Consider the following 25,907-nt stretch of genomic DNA (forward strand, 5'->3'; position numbering starts at 1 on the left):
AGGAGCTTGGCCTGCTGTGTTCATCCAGCCCTGCACCTTGTTGAATGAGAAGCATGCCTGTTTGTAGCGGGGAGGGCTGTTTAGTACTTAGTTAGATGAGAAGATATCACAAAATTTCCTGCTTTCATAGAAAGGAGGATGAGATAAAAGGTTGATAAGCACTGCAGCAATAAAGATGCGATCATAAATATTACTCACTGATCTTATGATATGAGCTTTCTGCAATTTTTTTTAATCCTTTCATACAGTCTTGGCTGAGAAATATTCAGTTGAAGTGTGTCAAAGTGGCTTCTATTCATACCTCTTACTAATGCAGTGATGTGGTTTGAATACAGTAGCTTTTAAAAACCTTTCTAACATACTTATGGGTCATATTTACTGGAGTGGGGCATCTCAGGGCAAACAATAATAGTTAGACATTTTCCTGTAGGCTTCAGCTCAGAATTCATTGGAAGTAGCATTTTAATCACTCCAAGTTAGGAGAGAGCTAGGGCTTTTCCCTTTAGAACGACGAAGGATGAGAGATGACTTGACAGAGGTGTACAAAATGATCAGAGGTATAGATAGAGTGGACAGCCAGAGACTTTTTCCTAGGGTGGAGGTAGCTATTACGAGGGGGCATAGTTTTAAAGTGAGTGGAGGTAGATATAGGGGAGACGTCAGAGGTAGGTTCTTTACTCAGAGAGTGGTCGGGGCGTGGAATGCATTGCCGGAGAGGGTAGTGGAGTCGGCCTCATTAGGGGCATTTAAGCTGCTATTGGATAGGCATATGGATAACAGTATAAGGTAGGGGTGGAGGTTAGATAGACCTTAAGATTAGGGTAAAAGTTCGGCACAACATCGTGGGCCGAAGGGCCTGTACTATGCTGTACTGTTCTATGTTCTATGTTCAAGCAGTGCTAGAATATTATTACCTCTAAATATACACATAACGTGACTATGGTCTATTCGCAGCATAGTTTACAGTAAGATGTTGCACATTAACATGTAGGAGTTTATGCCAGTCTGTTTTAAATCAAACATCTTGATGGCATTTTTACCTGACCTTTGGGTGAATTACAGATTACAGGGTACATGGGATATCATTTTTAATTGATTACATAAACCCAGCATCTAAGCTCTTCAGGAATCAAGTGCATGCCCCTGATAAAATTAAGAAAAAAAAGATGCTGCATTATTAAGCAGGCCCATTTCTTGCCAGGCAGGAGCACTTACCATCAAAGTTGTTCAGGGACACACCACTGGGACGATAGAATCCAGATTTACAAGAACAGTCATACGCTCCTAGCATGAATCCACGGCCTTTAGGTGAAATGCACTGGAATGGGGAAACAAAAGACAAAATAACTTGAAGCAGCTTAAGGTGAGGTATGCAAGTTGCCACAGAGAAAAAAAAAACTGATAGTTACATCCTGGTTGTATGGACACAGGCAGCAAATCTAACTTGCTGGAAACAATTGAAGGTTCTGGCTGAAATGTGAAACACAAAATGTTGAACTGTCAGTCCTGCTTCTGACCAGTCCTGTAATGCATTGAATAACTACAATGGAATGGCAACTCAGAAAGTCCATTAAGTTTAGAAGCTGGCTTCACCAACAAAGGCGAATAAAGTCACTGCAACAATAGAATAGGGATGTAAGCATCCAGAAGTCAGAGTTCTGCAAAAGCTGCAAACAGAATCTGAAACATGGGATCGTTTCCTTGCACTACTGAATTCAGTTGCGGCTAAAATTAATACCAAACACAATCACTGAGATGAAGACAGTCAGGTAAGAAGAGAGACCACAGTTAATATGGAGTGATTCTGATTCCTGTTCTGTTCATGACAATTTGTAAATTTTACTCCATTAATTTGGTGGGCTAGGTTTGGTGTAGCTGTTTATTGGAGTTCTTTAATGTTGATAGGACCAGAAGGCACTTCAAATGGGCCTAGATGGAGAAACTGTTGTGGTTTTCTCACTCAGCAGAAGTGGGTTTCTAAACAGGACAGAAGGCCTCCAAGGTAAAGGTGAAGCACTCCTCTGTGGGGATACCTGAAGCAGTCATGATCCTCTGGCCCCATATGGAAAACCGGGGCCTCCCTTGAACCTGTCTCTTTCTACACAGTCACAAGACCTTGCTAAACACTCTCATCATGAGCCTGCATGCTGATACATCTTCCTGTAGTGCTGATGGGAAGCTGGCTATTGCCTGAATTTTCAAGCCCACCCATTGAGCAGCTGCTGCTTTCTACCCATTCAGACAGACAGCAGATGCAAACTTAACAACAGAGAAATGTAGGAGCAGGAGTAGGCCATTCAGCCCTTCAAGCCTACATCACTATTCAATTAGATCAAGGCTGATCATCTACCTCAATGCCACTTTCCTGTGATATCTCCAAATTCCTTGATGGCATTAATCTCCAGAAACCTACCAGCTTTTGTCTTGAGTATACTCAAAGATTGAGCTTTCACAGTCCTCTAGGATACATAATTCTTAAGATTTAATATTTTCTGACAAAATAAATTCTTCTTTATCTCAGTCTTAAATGGCCTACCCCTTATCCTGAGATTATGTCTCCTCATTCTTGAGTCACTATCCTATCTACAATTCACCCTGTCATACCAGTAAGAATTTGGCATATTTCAGTGAGACCACCACTCATTCCTCAAAGCTCTAAAGAACGCACGCCAAATTCTGTCAATCTCTCCTAAGAGACAAATCCCTGGGATCAGTCTGGTGAACTCTCCTTCTATGACAAGTATATGTTTCCTTAAGTAAGAAGAAGAAAACTGCACATTACACTCTAGGTACAGTCTCAGTAGGGCTCCATACAAATGCAGCAAGACTCCAGTGCTAAAATCCCCTTGTGATGAAAGCCAATATACAAGTTGCCTTTCTCATCGATTGTTGCACTGATTTTAGTGGCTCACAAACAAGGATGAGCAGATCCCTTTGGACATCAACACATTGCAATCCCTCACTATTTAAGAAATAATATGTCCTTCTGGCTTTTCCACTGCCATGGACCAGGTGGATGGGTGAATTGATTTCCTTTCACTCTTCTTTACAAGATGATCAGAGGATTAGGTAGGGTGGACAGTGGGAGCCTTTTACCTCGAATGGTGATGGCTAGCATGAGGGGACATAGCTTTAAATTGAGGGGTGACAGATATAGGACAGATGTCAGAGATAGGTTCTTTACTCAGAGAGTAGTAAGGGCGTGGAATGCCCTGCCTGCAAAAATAGTAGACTCTCCCACTTTAAGGGCATTTAAATGGTCATTGGATAAACATATGGATGGTAATGGAATAGTTTAGGTTAGATGGGCTTCAGATTGGTTTCACAGGTCGGTGCAACATCGAAGGCCGAAGGGCCTGTACTGCACTGTAATGTTCTATGTTCTATGTTCTATGTTCTTTAATCTGTACGTAACAAAGATAGCTTTGAATTGTACAAGGACAGGTGGCATTTCAGAAGATTGGACAGAATTTATTTAAACCAACAGCAAAGAAATACTAAAAATATTTAGAAGGGGAAAATTGCAGTATGAGAGAAAACTAAACAGGTCATAGGAGTTTCTTTAAATATTTTTTAAAAGTAGGAATTATCAAAGTAAGCACTGGTCATATAGAAAGCGAGAATGGAAAAATAGCAATGGAAAATAAGAAGCTGTCACATGAATTAAACATGCACTTTATATTAATCTTCACTATAGAAGTACAAGTAACATCTCAGAAGCAAATACAAATCAGGAAATGGAAGAGAGGGAGGAATTTAGGTAAAATCAATCTAAAGGAAAATAGCTTAGAGTAAATTGTTGGAACTGCAGGCTGACAAGTGCTTGGGTCCTGATGTATTTCATTCTAGGGTCTTAAAATAAGTGGCTAGTGAGATAGACGATGCTTTGGTTTTAATTTTCCAAACCCTCCAAGATTTGGGCTAAGTCCCATTTGATTGAAAGATAGCAAATGTAATTCCTTTATTCAAAAAAGGAATGACACAAAAAGCAGAAAACTATAGTCTGGTTAGCTTAGCACCTGTCAAAAGAACATGCTAAAAGCTATTATGGCAGAAGTGAGAATGGCACTTAACTCAGTCTGAAATAATCAAGCAAAGTAAACGTTGTTTTGAGCAAGGAAAATTATGGTTAACCAATCTATTGGAGGTCTTTGAGGACATTATGTATTGTGAATAAAGAGAAACTGGTGAAGGGATATGTGACTTTTCAAAAGGACAGGAAGGAAGGAAATGGTGGTGGTGTTGTATTGTTAGTAAAGGATGGAATAAGTCTGATAGCAAGAAATGATGTTGGATCAGAAGATGTAGAATCTATATAGAAAGAGTTAAGAAATAAAATGGGAACAAGTCTCTTGGCCCACTAATTGTAGCTATACAGTAGGACAGAGAATATATCAGGAAATAATGTAGGCATGTAACAAAAATAGGAGATTTATCATGAATGAATTTAATCTTCATGTAGATTGTGCTAACCAGATTGGCAAAGATTGCCTCAAGGAAGTGTTCATAGAGTTGTTGTGAAGCCAAAAAGTGATCAGGTTATCTTGGATCTAATGAGGTAGGTTTAATAAGTGAAGTCAGAGTAAAAAAACTCCCTCAGTAGCAGTGAACAAAATATAGTAGAATTTAGCATTCAGTTTGAGAGAGAAGAATGTAGATCAGAAACAGCCATGCTAAGCTTGAATAAGGCTGATTATAGTGGAATGGGAGCAAAGCCAGGAGGAGTGAACTGGGAAAGGAGTTTATCAGCAAACGTGTTTGAGGAACAATGGCAAATGTTAAAAAAAAACTTCATGGCTCACAACAAAGGTATATGCCGGTGAAGAAGAAGAATTCTAGGAAGGGAATTCACCAAACGTAGTTAATCAATAAAGTTAAGGATCACATCAAACTGAAAGCCAGAGGATTGGGAAAGTTTTAAAAACCAGAATAAAAGTTTTTAAAACCCCATTTCATTCCCTCCTGTCCTTTCTAAAAAATAACAGAGGAGAAAATAAACCTTGAGCGTAAACTTACAAGTAATATCAAGATAGACTGTAAGAGTTTATTTAAACACACAGAAAAGAAGACAGAGGTCAAAGTTAACATAGGTCCCTTAGGGAATGAGGCTGGGGAAATAATCGGCCAGCAGGGTATAACAGAGGAGTTGAACAAATACTTTGCTTCAGTCTTCACAAGAGAAGACACTAATAGCATTCTAAAAATATTAAATAATCAAAGGGAAAGAGAAAGAGAAGAGATAAAGACAACAACTATCACGAGAGAAAAAATACCAGGGAAACCAAAGGGCTAAAGACCTATAAATCCCTTGGAGCTGACGGGATGCATTATTAAAATAAGCAGCTACAGAAATAGGAGATGCACTGACAGTAATCTTCCAAGAATCTTTAGATTCCAGAAAAGTCTCAGAGGACTGGAAAACTGCTGATTTAACACTTTTACTTTAAAAATGAAAGAAGACAGAAAGAGGCAATTAAAGGGTAGTTAGCTTAATGTCTGTTATTGGGAAAATATTACAGTGTATTATGAAGGGTATGATACCAGATCATTTAGAAATACATAATATGATTAAGCAGAGTCAGTCTGGCTTCATGAAGCAAAAATCATATTTATTAGAATTCTTTGAGGTACTAAGTAGGATAGATAAAGGAGAAGCAGTGGATGCAATATATTTATATTTTCAGAAAGCATTTGATGATACCACGTTACGCTACTTAATAAGAGCCCATGGTACTGGAAGTAGTACATCAGCATGGATAGAGGATTGACTAATTAATAGAAGACAGAGAAATGGGATTAGGACAGCATTTTCAGGATGGCAACCTGTAACTAGTGGTGTTCCACAGGGATCAGTGCTGGTGCCATAATTATTTACAATGTATCTGAATTACTTAGATGAGTGAGGTGAATGTACTACAGCCAAAAATAGGTGGAAAGCAAGTGATGAGCATGACACAAACAGCTGGCAGAGGGATATAGACAGGTGAAGCAACTGGGCAAAAACCTGGCAGATGGAGTTTAATGAGGGAAAATACGATGGCAGTAAATCTGTGGAATTCTTTACCACAGAGGGCTGTAGAATTTGCATCATGAAGTATACTCAAGGTTGAGATTGCCAGATTTTTAATCAGTAAGGGAATCAAGGAATCTCAACTTCCTCTGAGTGAAAATATCTTTCCTAACATCTAAACATTCTGGCCCTTACTTTAAATCTATGCCCATGGTAATTCATCCTTCCATGACTGTTCCTATCTACCTTATCATAATATTAGACATTTCAATCATGTCCTCTCTCAATCTCTCCTGCTCTAAGGAAAGCAATCCCACATTGTCAAATCTCTCTTCGTAACTGAAACTCTGCAGCCCAGGCAACATTCTGAGAAATCTCCTCTGCACCCTCTCCAAATCAATTACATTCCTCCTATCATGTGGATTCCAGAATTAGACATAATAGTCTAGTTGTAGGATAACCAACATTTCATAGAGTTCCAGCAAAACCTCCCTGCTCTTCAACTCTACGCCTTAGCTAATGAAGACAAGTATACCATATGCCATCTTAACCACTCTATCCAACTATCCTGATACCTGAAGGGACTGGAGTTCAATGTCCCAGGAAGCATCATCACCATCATTGGGTATGTCCTGTCCCACTGGCAGGACACAGTTAGCAGGCAAGGCAGCACAGTTAGAAGGGAATGACCATCTTCAACAAGACAGAATCGAATACTGCCTTTTGATTTCAATATCATTATCAGCGCTCAATACTTCGGTAACGCCTTGAAAGTTACCATTGATCAGAAACTGATTGGAATTAGCCATAAAAATATTGCAACTGTAAAAGCAGGTCAGAGTTTAGGAATCCTGAAGCAAGTAACTCACCTCCTGACTCCCCAAAGCCTGTTACCATCTGCAAAGCATAAATCAGGAGCATGAGAGAATATTCCCACTTGCCTAGATGGGTGCAACTACAAAAATATTCAAGAAACTTGACACCATTCAGGACAAGGTGTACAGCTGGATGAACACAGCAGGCCAAGCAGCATCTGCTGTGTTCATTCAGCTCTACACCTTGTTATCTCAGATTCTCCAGCATCTGCAGTTCCCACTATCTCTGAAACTATTCAGGACAAAGCAGCCAGCTTGATTGGCACCACAACCTCAAACATTCACCAACATATATTATAAGCTGTGTGTATCATCTGCAAGATGCACTGTTGAAATTCACCAAGGCTTCTTCAAAATCACCTTCCAAACCGACAGCCATTGTCATTTAGAAGGACAACGACAGCAGATACATGGAAATACCACCACCTACAGTTTCTCTTCCAAGCCACACATCACCCTGACTTGGAAATATATTGCAGTTCCCTCAATATGAATGAATCAAAATCCTGAAACTGCCTCCCCATCAATGTTGCAGCAGTATCTATACTAAAGGGACTACAGCAGTTCAAGAAGGTAGCTCACCACCAACTTCTCAAAGGCAATTAGCAGTGGGCAGTAAATACTGACCTCACCAACGATACTCACATTCCATGAATGGATAAAAGAAATGGTTCATGGAGGCTGGTCAAGGGAGGAAGTCAGTTTGGGAAAGTGAGGTAGGCTGATCAGAAAAATGGCAGGCAGACTGGAAAAGGATGAAGGGCCAAAATAGTCTGGCAACAGTAGGAGTATGGACTTCCTGCCTGCCCCTCCACCAGATTCATTATGCTCCACTGGTGGGAGTAAGTAATGGACTGTCTACCTTTTTATTGCACTCGTAAGACTAACTCATCCCTTGGCAGAAACCAAGCTCATCTCCCTTCCCCCCACCAAAATTTGCTTCAGACAGAAGAATAAATGGAGCTGTGTGATCCACATTAACAAACTGTGCGCCACATTAGCCAAAAGGAGAGAGTCATGTTATGACAGAGCCATGTGGCAGCTTCCTGGTTCATCAGCACAAACATCCTTCCACAAACAAGGTATAAAGGAATAGCACCAAAACACAGCTGGATGAGCTGTCCCTAACCTTGAAAACCTCCAAATTTTACTGCACCATCTCCAGTTGATGCCACAAAACTGAATTCCACAACCTATTTCAGCACTTCTCATGCTCCCTTCCTCTTATTCTTCTGTGATTGCTCAATTTCACTAATAATACAACAAATGAATAACTAGAACGCCAGAGTCTGTTAGAAATAGATCAGAGAAGATTACAGATTTCTAGCCATTTGGATTGCACATCGATTGATGACTATTTATTATGCATTCTAGAATATGCTGCACTACTTTATGAAGAATGCATTTTATAATTAATGTTGTATACATATTGACAATTGATTTTCTCCTTCAATCTGCTTTTATCACAGCGTATCAAAACAACAGATGGGTTCTCCATACACGACATGGACTGCATGGCATCCTCAGGTAAGGCTAAGGGCGGTGGGGTATGCTTCCAGATCAATGCTTCCTGGTGCTCAGACGTAGTGACCCTGGCAAGCCACTGTTCCCTGGACCTACAATACTTTACATTAAAATGCCGTCCCTATTACCTACCAGGAGAGTTCACCCTCGCCATCCTGACAACAGCCTACCTACCACCCCACACGGATGTGACGAATGCCCTGGATGTGATTTACACAGCCACTAACACACTAGAGACAAAATTCCCCGAGGCCCAATTCATTGTGGCCAGTGACTTCAGCCAAGCCAACCTCAAGCAGGTGATGCCAAAATCCCACCAACACACCTCCTGCCCCATCAGGGGACCGAACATTCTGGACCACTGCTACACAGCCATCAAAGACACCTACCGCTTAAACTCCCACCCATGCTTCAGAAAATCCAACCACAGCGCTTTGTTCCTCCTCCCAGCTCACAAACAGAAGCTGAAACGGGAGAATCCTTCACAAAAAGTTGTACAGTACTGGTCCGAGGCAGTGGAAGACCATCTCGGGACTGCTTGGACTTGATGGTCTAGACCGTGTTGAAGTGTTCAGCCTAAAACCTGGATGAGTATGTCACCACTGTCACTGACTTCATTAGCAAATGCGCGGAGGACTGTGTACCAAAGAAGTCAATCCAAGTGTTCCCCAACCGTAAACCTCACATGAACCAGGAAATCTGCTCCCTCCTGCAGACCAGACATGCAGCATTCAAGTTGGGTGACCCGGACCAATACAGAAAATCCAGATACATTCTTCGCAAAGCCATCAGAGAGGTCAAGAGGCAGTAGTGGACCAAGTTAGAGGCCCAGACCTACCAGATTCCCACTGTCTATGGCGAGGCCTAAACGACATTACAGGATACAAAACGAAAGAGTGTAAGATGGCAGACAATGACACATCCCTCCCCGACACACCCAGTGATTTCTATGTTAGGTTTGAGCAGAATACCACCGGCGTGGCGATGCCTGCCCCACAGCCCCAGACACACCTGTTCCCTCTGTCACCGCTTCAGAACTCAGACCAGTTTTCCTGGGAGCCAACCCAAGGAAAGCAATGGGCCCGGACAGCGTCCCCGGCTGAGCACTTGGATCCTGTGCAGAGATAGTGACGGAGGTATTCACCGACATCTTCAACCTCTCCCTCCTACAAGTCCTCACCTGCTTCAAGAAGACCACCATCATCTCCGTACATAAGAAAACACGTGCAGTGTGCCTTAATGACTACAGCCCAATAGCTCTGACTTCAATAATCATGAAGTGCTTTGAGAGGTTGGTCATGGCCCACATCAACTCCAGTCTCCCAACCTGCCTCAATCCTCTACAGTTTTCCTACTGACATAACAGATCCACAGAGGATGCCATATCCCTAGCCCTGCACTCATCCCTGGAACTTCTGGACAACAAAGACACCAACATCAGATTCCTGTTTATTGACTACAGCTCCGCCTTCAACACCATTATTCCCTCCAGACTGATCTCAAAACTGCATGACCTTGGATTCGGCTCTGCCCTCTGCAGCTGGATCCTCAGCTTTCTGACCCACAGGCCACAATCAGAGAGGATAGGTAACTGCACCTCTTCCACAATAACAGTCAACACTGGAGCCTCCCCTCCCCCTGCCCCCCCAAGGATGTGTCCTCACCCCCTACAGTGCTCCCTTTACACCTACAACTGTGTTGCCAAATTCTGAATGAACGCCATCTACAAGTTCGCTGATGACACCACCGTAGTGGAACGATATCTAACAACAACAAGTCAAAATACAGAAGAGCTTGATGATGTGGTGCAAAGAAAACAATCTGTTTCCCAACGTCAGCAAAACTAAAGAACTGATCATCAACTTCAGAGAGGGAAGTGAACACGCGCCCAGCTACATCAACGGAACTGAGATTGAGAGGGTGAAGAGCATCAAGTTCCTCAGAGTGACGATAACTGACGTCCTATCCTGGATTCCCCACGTAGATGCAATGGTCAAAAAGGCACAACAATGCCTCTTCTTCCTCAGGCAGCTCAGGAAATTTACCATGTCCATAAGGTCCCTCACCAACTTCTACAGATGCACCATTGAAAGCATACTGTCCGGGTGCATAACAGCCTGGTATGGAAACTGCTCTGCCCAGGACCATAACAAACTACAGAAGCCAATGTGCACAGCCCAGACAATCATGGACGCCAACCTTCCATGCATGGACTCTATTTACACGGCTCGTTGCTGCAGAAAGGCGGCCAACATCATCAAAGACCCATTGCACCCTGGTAATGATCTCCTACAACCTCTTCCATCCAGACAGAAGACACAGACGCCTGAACACACGCACGAGCAGGTTCAGGAACAACTTCTTTCTGGCCGTTATCAGACTGTTGAATGGACTCTAGCCTCAAATAATGTAACTTGCAATGTAACCTATATGCCTCTGAGACTTTTTGATCTGTACATCCTTTGCTTGCTGTGATCTGCCTGTCGCACTCTAAACAAAGATTTTCACTGTATTTTGGTACACGTGACAATAAAATCAATCAGTTAAATCAAATCCAATCAAACTGTCTGCAGGGATCAAAAAAGTAAGAAGTGATCAAAAATGCATCAAAAGAGAGGGATTAAGAAATGTAATACATATTCCCTGTCATTGTGAGAGCCTCAAAACATTATGTACATAAATTTTCATCAGCAATTCCATGAAAGAGACCCATTACTGAAGCACTAGGACTGTTGGTGATCTACCAGAGAAACTGACATATTCATATTTGAGAGTAAAATGAACAGAAAGATGTGATAAAGCAGTGTTAATTGATGTCATTGAAAATGAGACTTTGGAAGTAATTCACCTTATCTCCTTCGCAGACTACCACTAAGCAAAATACTCCACTATGGTAATGAAATTTCTATGATTTTATGAATGGATGGGAACAAAGAAATGCCTGGAGAATAATAGAGTAAGTATGCACAATCAATGTGTTCATGCAAGTGACAGCAGGAAAATGATTTCTGAGATTGGCAATTAAAAACCACAAAGGGAATTCAGTGCTACAGTCAAGAAACACACAATGCCTAAATATTAAAGAGGGAGACGGGGAAGGATGAGGGGGCAGAGTTATGGTGAGAGCTAGAGCTAACACTAAAGAAGAATACAACATGTCAGCATGGACAATCAGTTGAATTGCCTCTTTCTGTGATCTCAGCAACTTACTTACTCCAGTCTGGCTCATAGTGGTCACTGGGAACACAACTCATGGGATTTCAGGGTTGTTGCTGCAAAATGCAAAGCTTAGCAAAAAAAAAAACCACCAAAATTATAGGAAAAGGGTCTAATAGAATTATTCTATCATACAGCATTAATTTTAAGTGTTGAATAAAAAGTACAATGCTTCTCTGTGGTAAGAACAATATTGTTCATGGACCTTTCAATATTCCCATCCAGTTGGGCATACAAAGGAAAATCATGTCTAGCAGTTAGCACATCGGCAACTTCCAACTGGCATTCAGTACTTGAAAGGGTTAATCTAGGGAATTTAATTCCAGTAGTGTGCGCCAGTGACAAAACACTTTGGGTGGTGTTTTTGCAATTCACTGTTGTCAAGATTGGTTCATTTTGCACATTCGCCTTTTTTGTGAATTTGATTGTAGGTTAGCAAACCAAGACTAATTCCCATATTGCACTTGTCAATTAATTAAATATTTTTGCATTAAATCTGAATATTTATTGAGGTTAACACACTAACTTGGAACTAAGTAGTTTACCAGGCACAACACAGCAGTGTAGATCATGAAAAGAAGGAATTGTGTTTATTTAGCATCTTTCATGATTTGAGGATGGGCCAAAGTGTTTTATCACTACTGAAGAACTTTTTACTACTATAGTGTACAAAACATAACAGCCAATTACAACACAGTAAAACCTCACACATAACAATGGAGAAATGACTGGTTAATCTATTTTGTGATGTCAGCTGAGGGATAAACATTGGCAAGGACACCAGAGTAACTCCCCACTCTTCTTGTGAAGTGCAGTAGCAGCTAATATATCCATCTCAGTCAGCAAACAAAGTCTCAAGTTAAAACATGAAATGAAAGCTGGCACCCCCCAATTGGGCACCATTCCCTTGGTACCGCACTGGAGTGTCAGCCTGGTCTAAATCCTGAGCAGAATCTTCTGCTCACTTGGGTCACGAGCTTGGAGGTGGGAAACGTATTTATAGAGGCAAGATGGCAGCATTCCTAACCCTAAAATCAGCCCTCGCCAAGATTCAGTCATTGGAGAGAAGGCCTGCTGCCAATTGAGGTCCTTCGGTACCAATAAATGACCACATCAAGGTCCCATTCCTCCAGTGCTGGAAGTAGCCCACCTACAGGCAGTCCCATCACTACACAGCATGACTGGCAACTAAAACCATAGTTACATTTGTGCAAACAACACAAATTGCTAGAAAAACTCAGCAGATCTGGTAGCATCTGTGAAGAAAAAAATCGAAGTTAACGTTGCGGGTCTGGTGAGGATAGGTCAGCGGACCCGCAACGTTAACTCTGATTTTTCTTTCAAAGATGCTCCCAGGCCTGCTGAGCTTTTCCAACAACTTCTGTTTTTGTTCCTGATTTACAGCATCCACAGTTCTTTCGATTTTAAGTGACATCTGTGGCTTGTCCCTTGATCAAAGGTACTCAGTGCCTGCTCAAGGAGCTGAACATCCAGAAGGGGATGATTTATGATTTATTGTCATGTGTATTTTACAGTGAGAAAAAGAGTACAATAGAGTGGAAAGCTTTTATACTTTTGCCATGATCATGCGCCATTTTGAATAGCTTTAAGAATAAGAAAAAAGAAAGACATAGCTTAAAGAGAGTCTATCAGTCCTGAGCCAGCTCATCAGCAACAACGCCTGCACTGCCATCCCATTTCCGTTGCCTTGCCGCTGTTTACACCGGACTGAACCAACGTTGAAGTCGCCACATTTCAGGCGGCACCTTTTGCTGCTGGAGCCACATAGTCGATGCCGCCACATCCGATGCTGCCAGTGCCCGGACCAACCAACAATGAAGTTGCTGATTGTCAGATGCCATCTTTCGCCACTGGGCCTACCTCGCTAATGTCACCACGGCCAACGTGGGCCACCAATTCCTTTGTCAAGTTGCGTGTTCACCCCAGAGAAGTAAATAGGGGCTCACTTGCTGCCACCACGAGGTCCACGCTGGGATTTCTTACCGTTAGTAAAGGGAAGTAAGTAAAGAAATAAAAGTAAGAAAGAAACAAGAACTAAAAACAGGAAGAGAAAAGTGGTCAGAGCAAACAAGTCCTAGCAGAGGGTCCAGCCTTCTTGAAAAGAGGAAACGCAACTGTTTTGCTAGCTCTGCAAACAGCAAGCAGTGTCCCAGACACCTCAACAAGATTCTGCCCCAAAAGTACTTGAATGGCCACCTTCTAACTGGGAGTAGAGAGAGCTACAAAGTGAATCATTACAAACATGCAAAAAGATGATCTTACTGTGGAAGAAAACTACTGCTATTGCTGTACCTGTCAGTGGAATTATGGTCAGTGCCAGTGCTAGCAGCAGAACTATTGACATTGCTGTTGCTAATGTTGCTGCTGACATTGGGGTTGAAGTAATTGTCAGGATTGGTACTGAGGTCAGTGCAAAAGTGTTGCTTGTGCTAGTGCTGGTATTGGTACTGGAGCTGTTACTGATGCTGATGCAGTGGAATTGTCATCAGTGCTGATGTTTGAGCTGTTAGTAGTGACAGTGCTTCAACCAGTTTGTCACTTTAGAATCAGCTTCATTGGTGACAGGAAAAAAAAACTCCAAAAACAAGTCTCAGTCTCCCCTGCTGTCAATATAAGTCTAAACTGATTTACCCAATACAAAATGAGAATCATTTTGGTTCAGCTTTTATTTTTATCATTCTAGTGATACAGTTCATACACAACATCTTTATTATTAATTGATGTATTGGGTAATAAATCAATTTATTTCTACCACATCTGCATTGCCATCTGCAATAGAATAAAATTCATGTGAAATTACATATTGCTAAAAAAAAATTATACTTTTAATTATAGGAATTGTTTTATATTTTGGAAGCAACTCACAATGTGAAACGCTATTTGTCATCGGGTACTTTGATTCAAATAGTGTGGGGGCATGAGCTCAGTCGCATGGAAAATTATAATATCAAAGGTAAAGGAGAAGGCAGGATTGCAGGTTAGTCTGGGGTTGATCATCACCAGAAACTAAAAGGAAGGGGCAGAATGTGTAAATATCATATTGTACCAAGGAACCATAAAAGCATAGGTAAATTTGATAACAGAACAATGTAAAGGCTTTGTATCTTAATACACAAAGCATTCTGAATAAGGAAAACAAACTGACGGTGCGAGTTGAGGTAAATGAATATGGTCTCAGAAGGTTACAGGGAGATCAGAATTGGTCTTGGAGCATGTGGTGTAGGGGAAGTAGACAGGCTGCTGAAGGACCTGGACAAACTAGGAGAGTGGCAGATGGAATGCAATGTGGAAAACCATGAGGTTATGCACTTTGGTAGAAAGAATAGAGGTGTAAACTATTCTCTAAATGGTGAAAGGCGTCAGAAATCTGAAGCACAAAGGGACTTGGGAATTTGAGTTCGGGATTCTTTTTCAGTAAACATTAAAGTTCAGTTGACAGTTAGGAAGGCAAATGCAATGTTAGCATTCACTTCAAGAGGACTGGAATACAAAAGCAGGGTCCAAAGATATGGTGGTGAAACTTGCTGATGGAACAAAAGTAGGTCATAAAACAATTGTTGAAGCCAATATACGGAAGCGACAAAGATGTACAGATAGGGTAAGTGATTGGGCAAAAGACCTAATGTGGGAAAATATGAAATTGTCAATTGAGCCAAGAATAATAAGAAAAAGCATATTATCAAAAAGGTGCAAGATTGTAAAAATCTAATATACAGAGAGATCTGGGTGTCCTAATAATGAATAGCAATATGTTAGATGAAGGTACAGCAAGTAATTAGGAGAGCAAATAGAATGTTATAATTTATTGCGAAGGGAATTGACTACAAAAGTAGGGGAGTTATTCTTTTCTATTCTATTCAAAATAGGGGCCACTGACTTAACTGTAAAACCTCAAGACATAAGAGAAGTAAGCCATTCAGCCTATTGAGTCTTCTCCGCACTCAATAAGATAATGACTGATCTCATAATCCTCATCTCCACTTCCTAGCCTTTTCCCTTTAACTCTTGCTTCACTTATTGATTAAAAATCTGTTTATCTCAGCCTTGAATATACTTAACAAGCCACCCTTGACAGCCGTCCATGGTAAAGAATTCCAAACATTCATTGTGCTCTGAGAGAAGAAATGCCTCCTCATCCATATCTTAAGTGTACGATCCTCCATTCTGAGATTATGCCCGCAGGTCCCATAAATTAAACAGCTTTTCCCCATCTACCCTGTTAAGACTCATAAGAATCTTGTGTGTTTCGACAAGGCCACCTCTCATTCTTCTAAACTCCAATGAGTACAGGCTTAATCTACACAACCTCTCCTCATAAAACAATCCCTCCATACCAGATCAAAGTTGCCACCTGGGTTATAGCATTCTAATCAGTTATTTAGGGCATTGGACAGACCACATCAGGAGTACTGTGTATAAAATTTCTCCTTATTTAAGGAAAATGTAGGAATGTAATTAAGGAAGGATGTGTTGAAAGCTGTTCAGAGAAGGTTTACTGGACTCATCCCTTGTGGGACAGTCTAGAACAAGAGGTCATAGATATAGAGTAAGAGGGGATAGGTTCAAAACTGAGATGAGGAGAAACTACTTCTCTCAGAGGGTTGTGAATTTGTGAAACTCACTGCCCCAGAGTGTAGTGGAGGCAGAGTCAATCAAGAGATTCAAAAAAGAAATAAATACATTTCTGATGAAAAGCGGGATAAAGAGTTATGGGGAGAGGAAAGTTGAGTTGAGACCAGGATAGGATCAGCCATGATATTGTTAACTGAAAGAGTGGGCTCGAAGGGCTGAACTGTCTACTCCCGCTCCTAATTCCTGTGTTTTAATGTTCTTAATACCTGAGTTGGGTGGGTTACTTATGAGGAAAGGTTAGATAGGCTAGGCTTATAGTCACTGTAAATAGTAGGAGGTGACTTGATTGAAATTTGAAACAAATGAGATTCTGAGGGGTCATGATAGGGTGGATGTGGAAAGGATGTTTCCTTTTGTGGGAGAATCAACAAGTAAATGTTACTGTTTAACTATAAAACCTCAGGACATAGGAGCAGAAGTGAGCCATTCAGCCTATTGAGTCTGCTCTGCACTCAATGAGAACATGACTGAATTAATAAACCTCATCTCCATTTTCCAGCCTTTTCCCCTTAACCCTCAGTCCCCTTACTGATTAAAAATCTGTTTATCTCAGCCTTGAATATACTTAACAACCCACCCTTGACAGCCCCCTGTGGTAAAGAATTCCATAGATTCATTATGTCCTGAGAGAAGAAATGCTTCCTCATCCATGTCTTAAGTGTATGACCTTCTATTCTGAGATTATGCCCTCAGGTCCCATAAGGATAAACAACTTTTCCATATCTACTTTGTCAAGTCCCATAAGAATCTTGTATGTTTCAATAAGGCCACCTCTTATTCTTCTAAACTCCAATGAGTACAGGCTTAATCGACTCAGCCTTTCCTTATAAGACAATGCCTCCATAGTAGATCAGTCTGGCGAACCTTCTCTGACTGTCTCCAATGCCAATCTATATTTCATTAGATAAGGAAGGCAGACTCATGGAGAAATGTTTTTCTCACAGAGTCACAAGTCTTTGTAACTCTCTTCTTGTACAGGTAGTAAAAGCAGGGTTTAGGAATCTTTTTGGGTTCTGAATGACATGAACTATGGAGAGATTTGTGACAGGAGTATGAAAGGTCTCTGGAGATGCCTGTCATGAAGTCAGGACCATCTCGCTGCAACTTTTATGCACTTGCTGAGTGCTGCAGCATGCCTTTCACTAGGCAGTATGAGTTGCCAATTAAGGGGGAGTATTGCTTGTCAAATACCTTATAATGGTGCAACTCACCTCATTAATATGCAGTTTCCCATCTTACCAAATTTACCAAGAAAGCTAGGCTTTGAAAGTTCTTGACACATGAATCAGAGCTTGCACCTGGCAACTGTAGCTCACTGTTTGCTCCAAAAGATCTCCATGCTAAACAGGGTGCACCAATATCTCAGGGCATGCTCCATGGGCACCAGCCATGTACAACCCACATCGATGGACATCGGCAACATCGGCATCCTACATGTGCTGGCCTGTAAGAACTGCCATGGCACATCTCAACTCACTTACAGAGTGTTTCTGCATTTCAATGCTGCACCTCAGCTGCACCAGAAACTATCATTGTAAAGCTGCTGCAAGGAGCCTGTGCGCTTAGGACAGTACTCACCTTATTGACTGAAAAAGAGGGAGACAATAAAGTAAGGTATAGCTGTTACTTTTGGTTCAGCTGGAGGGGTACCCTGAGCAAGTGAGTAGGCAGCACAGTGGACATGCAGGATTAGTGTTGTCGGGGGCTTGCGTTGGGTGAGAGCAAGTTGGGACGATGTTGCAGGCAAAAGTGAGACTGGTTGACCATGAGCCATTTTAGGCATTGGGTGCTGTTGTGAAGATATATTGAATGTGAGGAATGGGAGAAAAGATGGTGACATCTTCACTGGGGAAGTAGAGAAGGTATCTGACTTTCTTCCTGCACTGCTGTGCAATCCTCCAGATAGCTGAAATTGCTTTAACCTGGGTGGCAACATTGGACCAGCTTGGCATGGTCTGGTTTCGTGGCCTCCAGAGCCAGTTGCAGGCAGGGGATTGAACACATCCTGGTTCTGCACCACCCCATCCAGCAGGATCTCCAGAACTTTGCCTGCAAAGAAGGACACCAATTTCCTCTTGACTGCCATGTCTTGGGTAAATATCAGGAATTGAGCAGGGGAAATCTGAATCAACAGTGCTTTTCTGGGGACACAATGGTCTTTTAAAGATGGCATGGGTGCAAGGGTTGCTGCTCTTTCATTGCATATCCTCTGAGTGGCAACCTGTTCCAGGAACGGCACATGGATAGCATCAGATATGAGTGACGTCAGAGGGACAGGCTCAGTAGTTAATGAGGTGAGTTTGGCAAAACATGGAAAGAGATCTCACTGTGCTTCAGGCACAAATCCCCCCAAAACCACTGAACACAACTGACTCACAAAAAAGTGAAATACAGACCAGAAAGTTGGAATATTTTCAAGGCAGATGTAGATGAATTTTTGATAAGCAATGGAGTGAAAGGTTATCGGGAATAAACGAGAATTGTGGGTTATCAAATCAGTCATGGTCTCATTGAGCAGGCCTCAGGGGCTGAGTGGCCTACTCCAATTCCTAATTCAAATGTGTTTTTGTTTGCAAAGTGTGATGGAAGTTTAGAATTCTTCCAGTAACAGTGAGTGATGCTAGACCAGCAATGGAGATTTTTCCTGATCAAAGATATTAAGAGACAAGCAATAGGGTCATGTGTCCCGAGTTAGGTCACAAATCAGCCATCAACCCACAAAACAGTAGTACATGCTCAGGGGGTTATATGGTGTACCCCTGTTACTATGTTACCAAGAAACAAAAGACTGCAGTAAAGCATTCTACTTGTATCAATGTGAAGGGCAGGGAGCACGCTATTACTCATCTTACATATTGCCACTTTGAGAAGACAGAATATTGCCTCTTATTGGAGGTAATGCCTTGTTATTGTTACAATAAATTTCAACCAAGAATGAAAACAAACCTGAAACTGTATCACAGTTTTCACTGGTTTAGATTGTGCCCAAACTGTTTACTAAATGTTGCATTTTTTTGTAGGCAATGTTACAAACAAAATGTGCGCAGCAACAGTCCACAACAACAAGAAAGACAACTGAGCAGACAGTCCTTGGTAGTTTTGATTGCAGGAAATGTGCTGACCGAGGCAATGCTTTATCTGCTGAGACTGTGTTAACAGGGTGAGAAGTTAGATTAAAATCACATGCAAAAGTCCACAAAAGTATAGCCACAGCCAGAAGTTATGACCAGGTATTAGTTTCTTGTTAATTGGAAATGTATTTAAGCATATTGAGATATCAAACACAAACAGAAATTGCTGTAGAAACTCAGCAGGTCTGGCAGCGTCTGTGGTGAGAAATCAGAGTTAACGTTTCGAATAAGTTCTGATGAAGAGTCACTGAACTCAAAACTTTAGTTTAATTTTCTCTCCACAGACGCTGCCAGATCTGCTGAGTTCCTCCAGCAATTTGTTTTTCTTTCAGATTTCCAGCATCTGCAGTTCGTTGTTTTGTTATAATGAGATATATTTTGCCTTATTATGAATTGAGTGTGTAAATGTTATGCAGATTGGTATGTTCATGCACTTCACTATTTAATTGTGCTTTGGAGAACACAATTACAGGGTGATTGCACAGTGGAGTATGCAAAATTCTTCCTGCCTTACAAATTTGTAATTCCCCCTTGGATACCACATTCTCTGGGTAATGAAGTGCCAAGCCAAATCTCAGTGCAGTTATATACCCTGCCTGAGTCTCCCTGTCTGACAGGCAGGTGTGCTGCCAAACGAACCAAACTGATACTGATGCATTAAGATTATGTGTATACACAAACCAATTTATTTCACTCGGAATAATCTCAGAGCTATGAATCAAATTCAAGAAATCAATTACATTCTATTTTATTATAAAATTAATGATTCATATTAAAAAAAATTATGGCTGGTACTACTAAGAGAAAGTCTTATTTTTAGGTTACATCAATTTTAAATGATTTTAAAGAACAACTTCTAAAATGGCTGAACACTTGTACAACAATACCCTACAAATTCCAAAGACATTAGATCAGTGAGCCTATCTAGAGGTAACCCACCAGAGACAATCAACTGAGAAGAGTGTGAATGAGCCAGCTCCTGAACTGTTCACAAATTAGAAGAGTTTAGGAAGAGTAAGAGGCAACAGGATTGAAACATACAATATTCTAAGGTACCCTTAAATAGGATGTTTCATCTTGTGAGAAATCTAAAACTAGCAGACAACCTTAAAAATAAATGGTCACCCATTTAAAGCAGAGAGGAGGCACAATTCTTTCTTGTGGAGTGTTGAGAGTCTCTGGCACTCTCTTCCTTAAAAGGCAATGATCTTTGATGCCGCGTCTTATCAAATACCTTATTCAAAGCAGTCTTTGAATTTTTTTCAATATTGAAGTAGATCTTGATGACCAAAGGATAATAGGTCATTGGGGAGTGACAGGAATGTGGAGTAATTAGATCAGCCATGCTCATTGCTGTGGGGCAGCACTGAGCTTAGCTGATCTCATAGGAGTGGCCAAAGGAAACTATGCAGAAGCAGAAAGAGTAGCCTTTGCATGAGACAGTCTGGCTATGGTCAGACAGATGAGAATTGCTGATTATCAGCAATGAACCTATTAAATGGCAGAGCAAGCTGTACGGGCTGAGTACCTTAATTAGCATGTTTGTAAATGGCTCTGGTCTTCCCAATATTTAATTATAAGAAATTTCTGCTCATCCAAAACTGAATATCGGACAAGCTGCCTGAAAGTTTAGCAAAAGTGGTGTAATTGATGGAGGTGGTGGTGAATTAGAGACACGTATTGTCATCTGCCTGGGAAAATGAACGTGTGAAATGATGATGCCAAGAAGCAATCTTTGGCGGACACTACAGGAAAAAGTGCAGGAGCAGGATCAGTAGCCAATACATGCAACACTCTGGATATGAGCATTGCTGGCACAGCAAGCAATTGCTGCATGTCACTAAACATCCTGAGGAGTTGGACTGCCTACAACATAGCGACATGTTCAGCCCATTTCAGAGGACAGTTATGAGTCAACCACATTTGTGTACTTTAGCAATCACATATAAACCAGGTTTGCTACTGACTGATATTAGTAATTCAGATGGCTTTTAAAACAACCACGTACTTGAAACATAATCAGGGAAAAAGAAAAGGAGCATTTTAGAGGTTTCAGTTAATTATAGAGACCTGACTGGATTTGTGAAAGGCAGATCATATTTGATTAACTTCATTGAATTTTTTTGGGTCAGGTAGCAGAGACTGATGAAGGGATGGCAGTGATGTTCTCTGTATGTATTTTAAGAAAGCGTTTGAAAAAATATCACATCCAAGTTTACTTAACAAAATTGAAGCTTCTGGAATATAAGAGGAATTAGTTGGCCTTCTCAGCCATACTGACTCTGTAACTGACTCTCTGACAGTGAATCAGAAACCTAAAACTTTCCCTCCTGCACTATATCTTGCACCACACATTCATCTGAGATAGTAGGAACTGCAGATGCTGGAGAATCCGAGACAACAAGGTGCAGGGCTGGATGAACACAGCAGGCCAAGCAGCCTCTCTGCTCCTATGATGCTGCTTGGCCTGCTGTGTTCATCCAGCCCTGCACCTTGCTGCCACGCATTCATCTGTTCTATTTCCCCATATTACACTCACTAGTATTGGTACTTAGTGTAATCAAGGGATTACGACATTGGAGGTCCTGGTTAATAACCTTTTTTCAACACTAAACTCTGTCTGTAGGATGTGCTCCCTTTTTCTATCAATGCACTTACTGAGATGGAATATTAACCTTTGCTGTTCACCCTACCCACTCACACTGTTTTGCAACCGCTTAGTGTCATTCTGAGCCCTTGCTCCAGGGAGGCATTACATTTCTAAGAAGCACATTAACAGCTGCAGAAACACTGCCTGTTACCTAACTGAAGAGTCCACTATCATTATTGCTTATAGAGAAAAACAGCAGCTGATTGGAAAGAACCACAAACAATATGAACTAGCTTGTGGACCAGAAGAAGAAGCTGGATGGCCAGGAGTGAGTCTCATGGATGGGATGGACTGGGAGCGGACATGAGGGGAGATGAGAGAGAAAACAGATAAAGATGTGTTCAGAACTAGCGTAAAAAGGAACTTTAGAGGAAGGCCAGTAGAGGTAGGGAGCCAGCAGAGACAGCTAATCAAATGACCTTGACATTAATGACAAAGAAGCTCACTTGATATGGTAAATGCGAAAAGCTTCTCAATACTTGCCTTTTCCCAGGGTATTCTCTTCACATGTAAAAGTTTTAGCTCTACATTGTGTCGATCATTTAGTGCATTATCCCATCGCCGTATCTGAAGTTTCAAAATCTCATAGATTAATTGGCTTGCTTTGCAATAAATTGGAAAGCCGATTGTAAATGTTTGCCTTTATCAAGTTGCAATAACTTCACATTCACCAAACTTAATGAGGGTTGACATGCTCTGCATAGTCTCTGTGGTTAACTGGACTTAACTTGATCAGCTCATGGTGAGTGAAGATTGAAGATTGATTTTTATTGTCACGTACCGAAAAAAATGAGTGAGATTTTCTGTTTTTAACTTGAATGTGAATAGTTAAAACAAGGTGGCTGGAGGAATAAATGGTTTCTTGATACAGAGCTTTGAAAGTCCACATCTGCACAGCACAACTTATAACTTTTTCATTATCTTGGTTTGAAAATAATGTAGTTGCACTGAATTTTGATTCAGTCGATTAGGTTGCCACACTTTTGTCGGAATGTCTGGCATCGAATCCAAACCAATTTATTCTCAAATATCCAACTATGGTTTATTTCCAAGTGGTATTGACTTGATAGAGCTGTACAAGATGATGAGAAGTGTAGATAGAGTGGATAGCCAGAGACTTTTTCCCATGGCAGAAATGACTATCACGAGGGGGCATAATTTTAAGGTGATTGGAGGAAGGTATAGGGGAGATGTCAGAGGCAGATTCTTTACTCAGAGAGTGGTGGGCATGTGGAATTCGTTGCTGGCAGTGGTAGTGGAGTCAGATACATTAGGGACATTTAAGCGACTCTTGGATAGGCACATGGAGGATAGTAAATGTAGGGTATGCAGGCTAGTTTGATCTTAGTAGGATAATAGGTCAACATAACATTGTGGGCCATAGGGCCTGTGCTGTGCTGTACTGTTCTATGTTCTATGTTTTATTTTCTATGGTATCTTGAAAGCAAAGGCAAACTGTCTCACCTCTGTTTAATGCATGAACTGTTAGAAAGTGCGCAGTTTTATCTATAGGAGGGATAATGAGGGGTTTCTCTAATGTGGAAGAAAGATCTCATTGTTACCCAAAAGTTCGGGAGCTTCTGACAATTATGCTACTTAGATAAGGTATCAGACTTGACCCACTGGCAAGTAAATAATACTTTTCAGTTTGAGATTAAACATGACGTCAGGTTTTATTGCCGTATAATCCAGCTCCAACCTTTGGTCAAAGTTACAAATAAACTTAAGTTAAAATGCATCTGCTACCCACCACTAGTTAATAACTATAAAAATTAGAGTTGGTCAATGCATTAGTATTCATTTTCCAAAATTCCCTAGCTTTCCATCAGTGTGATGGAAAGTTTTCATATGATACTATAAGATAGCAAACATATTCCCTTATTCAAGGAGTGAGGGAAGCAGGAAACAATGTCAGCATAGTTTGTCAATGGGGAAACCATGTTTAACCAAGTTATTGGAGTTCTTTGAAGGAGTAACATGCCCTGTGTATAAAGGGGAGCCTGTAGCTGCACAATCCTTGGATTTCCATAAGGTATTTGTTAAGGTTCCACATCAAAAGTTATTGCAGAAAATAAAAGCTCATAGTGTAAAGGACAACATGTTAGGATGGATAGACGATTGGCTGGTTATCAGAAAAAGTGAGTATCCATGAGGAGTATGACTGGCAGGATATGATAAGCAGACTCCTGCAGAGGAGGTTATGGCTAGGGCCTTAATATTTTACAATTTACATTAGTGACTCAGATGAGGGCAGTGAAGGCATGATAACTAAACTCGCAGAAGCCACTAAGTTAGGTGGGAAAGTATGTTGTGAAGAAGACAAAAGGAAGTGGCAGACATATAAACCAAATACAGAGAATGCTGGAGAAACTCAGAAGGTCTGGCAGCATCTGTAGAGAGAGAAAAACAAAGTCAACATTTCAAGTCCAGTATGACTTCCTATTCTGAAGAATTTATATCAGACTCAAAATTTTAATTTTGTTTCTGTCTCCACAGATGCTGTCAGACCTATTGAATTTCTCCAGCATTCTCCGTGCTCCTTTCGTATTTCCAGCATCAGCAATACTTTGTTTTTATGCAGACACATATAGATAGTTTCAGTGAGTGGGCAAAAATCTGGCAGTGGAGTACAATGTGGGAAAATATGAAATTGTTCACTTTAGTAGGAAGAATATTAAAAAAGCAGTGTATTACTTAAAAGCAGAATGACAGCAGTATTCCAAGGTGCAGAGGGATTTAGGTAATCTTGTGCATGAGTCACAAAATGTTAATATGCTGATATAGCACATAATCAAAAAGGCTAATAGGATGCTATTCTTGATTACAGGAGGAAGTGACCATAAAAGGAAACATGTTGCACTTCAGTTATACAGACCATCGATGAGACCACATCTCGAATATGTTGTGCAGTTTTAGTCTACTTATTTAAGGAAGGATATAATTGTGGTTTGGAGGAGTTTGCTAGATTGATAGCCAAAATGAGTGGGTTGTCTTAAGAGGGTAGTTTGCATAGGTTGGGGATGTTTTCAATGGGGTTTAGAAGAATGAGGGAGACTTGATTAAAGTGTATAAGATGCTAAATGATCACAATGAGAAAAACATGGAAAGGAGTCACCTATTTAGGATAGAGATTTTTTTTCTCTCAGAGGGTTTTGCAACATTTGAATGCTCTGCTCAAGAAGGCAGAGGAGGTGGGGGCTCAATAAATATTTTTATGACAGAGGTTGTCACACCTCACTGGGGTAGCCCTGCTATTCCTAGAGTTGCCACAAAAGTTGAAGATATTTTAAAAGTATACAAAGATTCCCCAATTTACCTGACTTTTAGATCCAGTTTGACAGAAAGCATGGACCGGGTTTCTGTATTTAATAAGAATTACTATTTATTACAAGTAATTAGACTCTAGCTACAGGTAAACAACTATGTACCATCAACATATAATTACTAATTAAAACACAAATCCTCTTAAAACTCCTTTACACACACACACACACACACACACACACACACACGCAAAAATAAACATGGGTGTTATGGATGAACGGAAAGACTAGGAAAGCAGAGTCATAGAGTCATAAAGCCTGGAAGCAGACTCTTTCGTCTAACCAGTCCACACTAACTATAATCACAAACTAAACTAGTCACAGCTGCCTGTGCTTAGGCCATATCCCTTCAAACATTTCTTATTCATACAATTATCCAAATGTTTTTTAAATGTTGTAACTGTACCCCTTCACAAGAATTGTTGAGATAATTATTATGATAAAAACTGAAAGAACTGTGGATGCTGTAAATCAGGAACAAAAACAGAAGTTGCTGGAAAAGCTCAGCAGGTCTGGCAGCATCTG

At 40.9% G+C, this 25,907-nt stretch overlaps 1 protein-coding gene across 1 annotated transcript in view; it reads right to left on the minus strand.

Moving 5' to 3' along the window:
- The window catches only part of gpr158a (G protein-coupled receptor 158a), a 529,808-nt gene that overhangs the window by 240,528 nt on the left and 263,373 nt on the right, over positions 1-25,907 (minus strand). Inside the window, exon 3 of the mRNA XM_048614342.1 lies at positions 1,216-1,318. Within this exon, the coding sequence (XP_048470299.1) occupies positions 1,216-1,318 (103 nt within the window). The remainder of the gene's footprint in view (positions 1-1,215; positions 1,319-25,907) is intronic.

This window comes from Rhincodon typus, chromosome 2 (genome assembly GCF_021869965.1).
Source record: "Rhincodon typus isolate 14 chromosome 2, sRhiTyp1.1, whole genome shotgun sequence".
NCBI lineage: Eukaryota > Metazoa > Chordata > Chondrichthyes > Orectolobiformes > Rhincodontidae > Rhincodon > Rhincodon typus.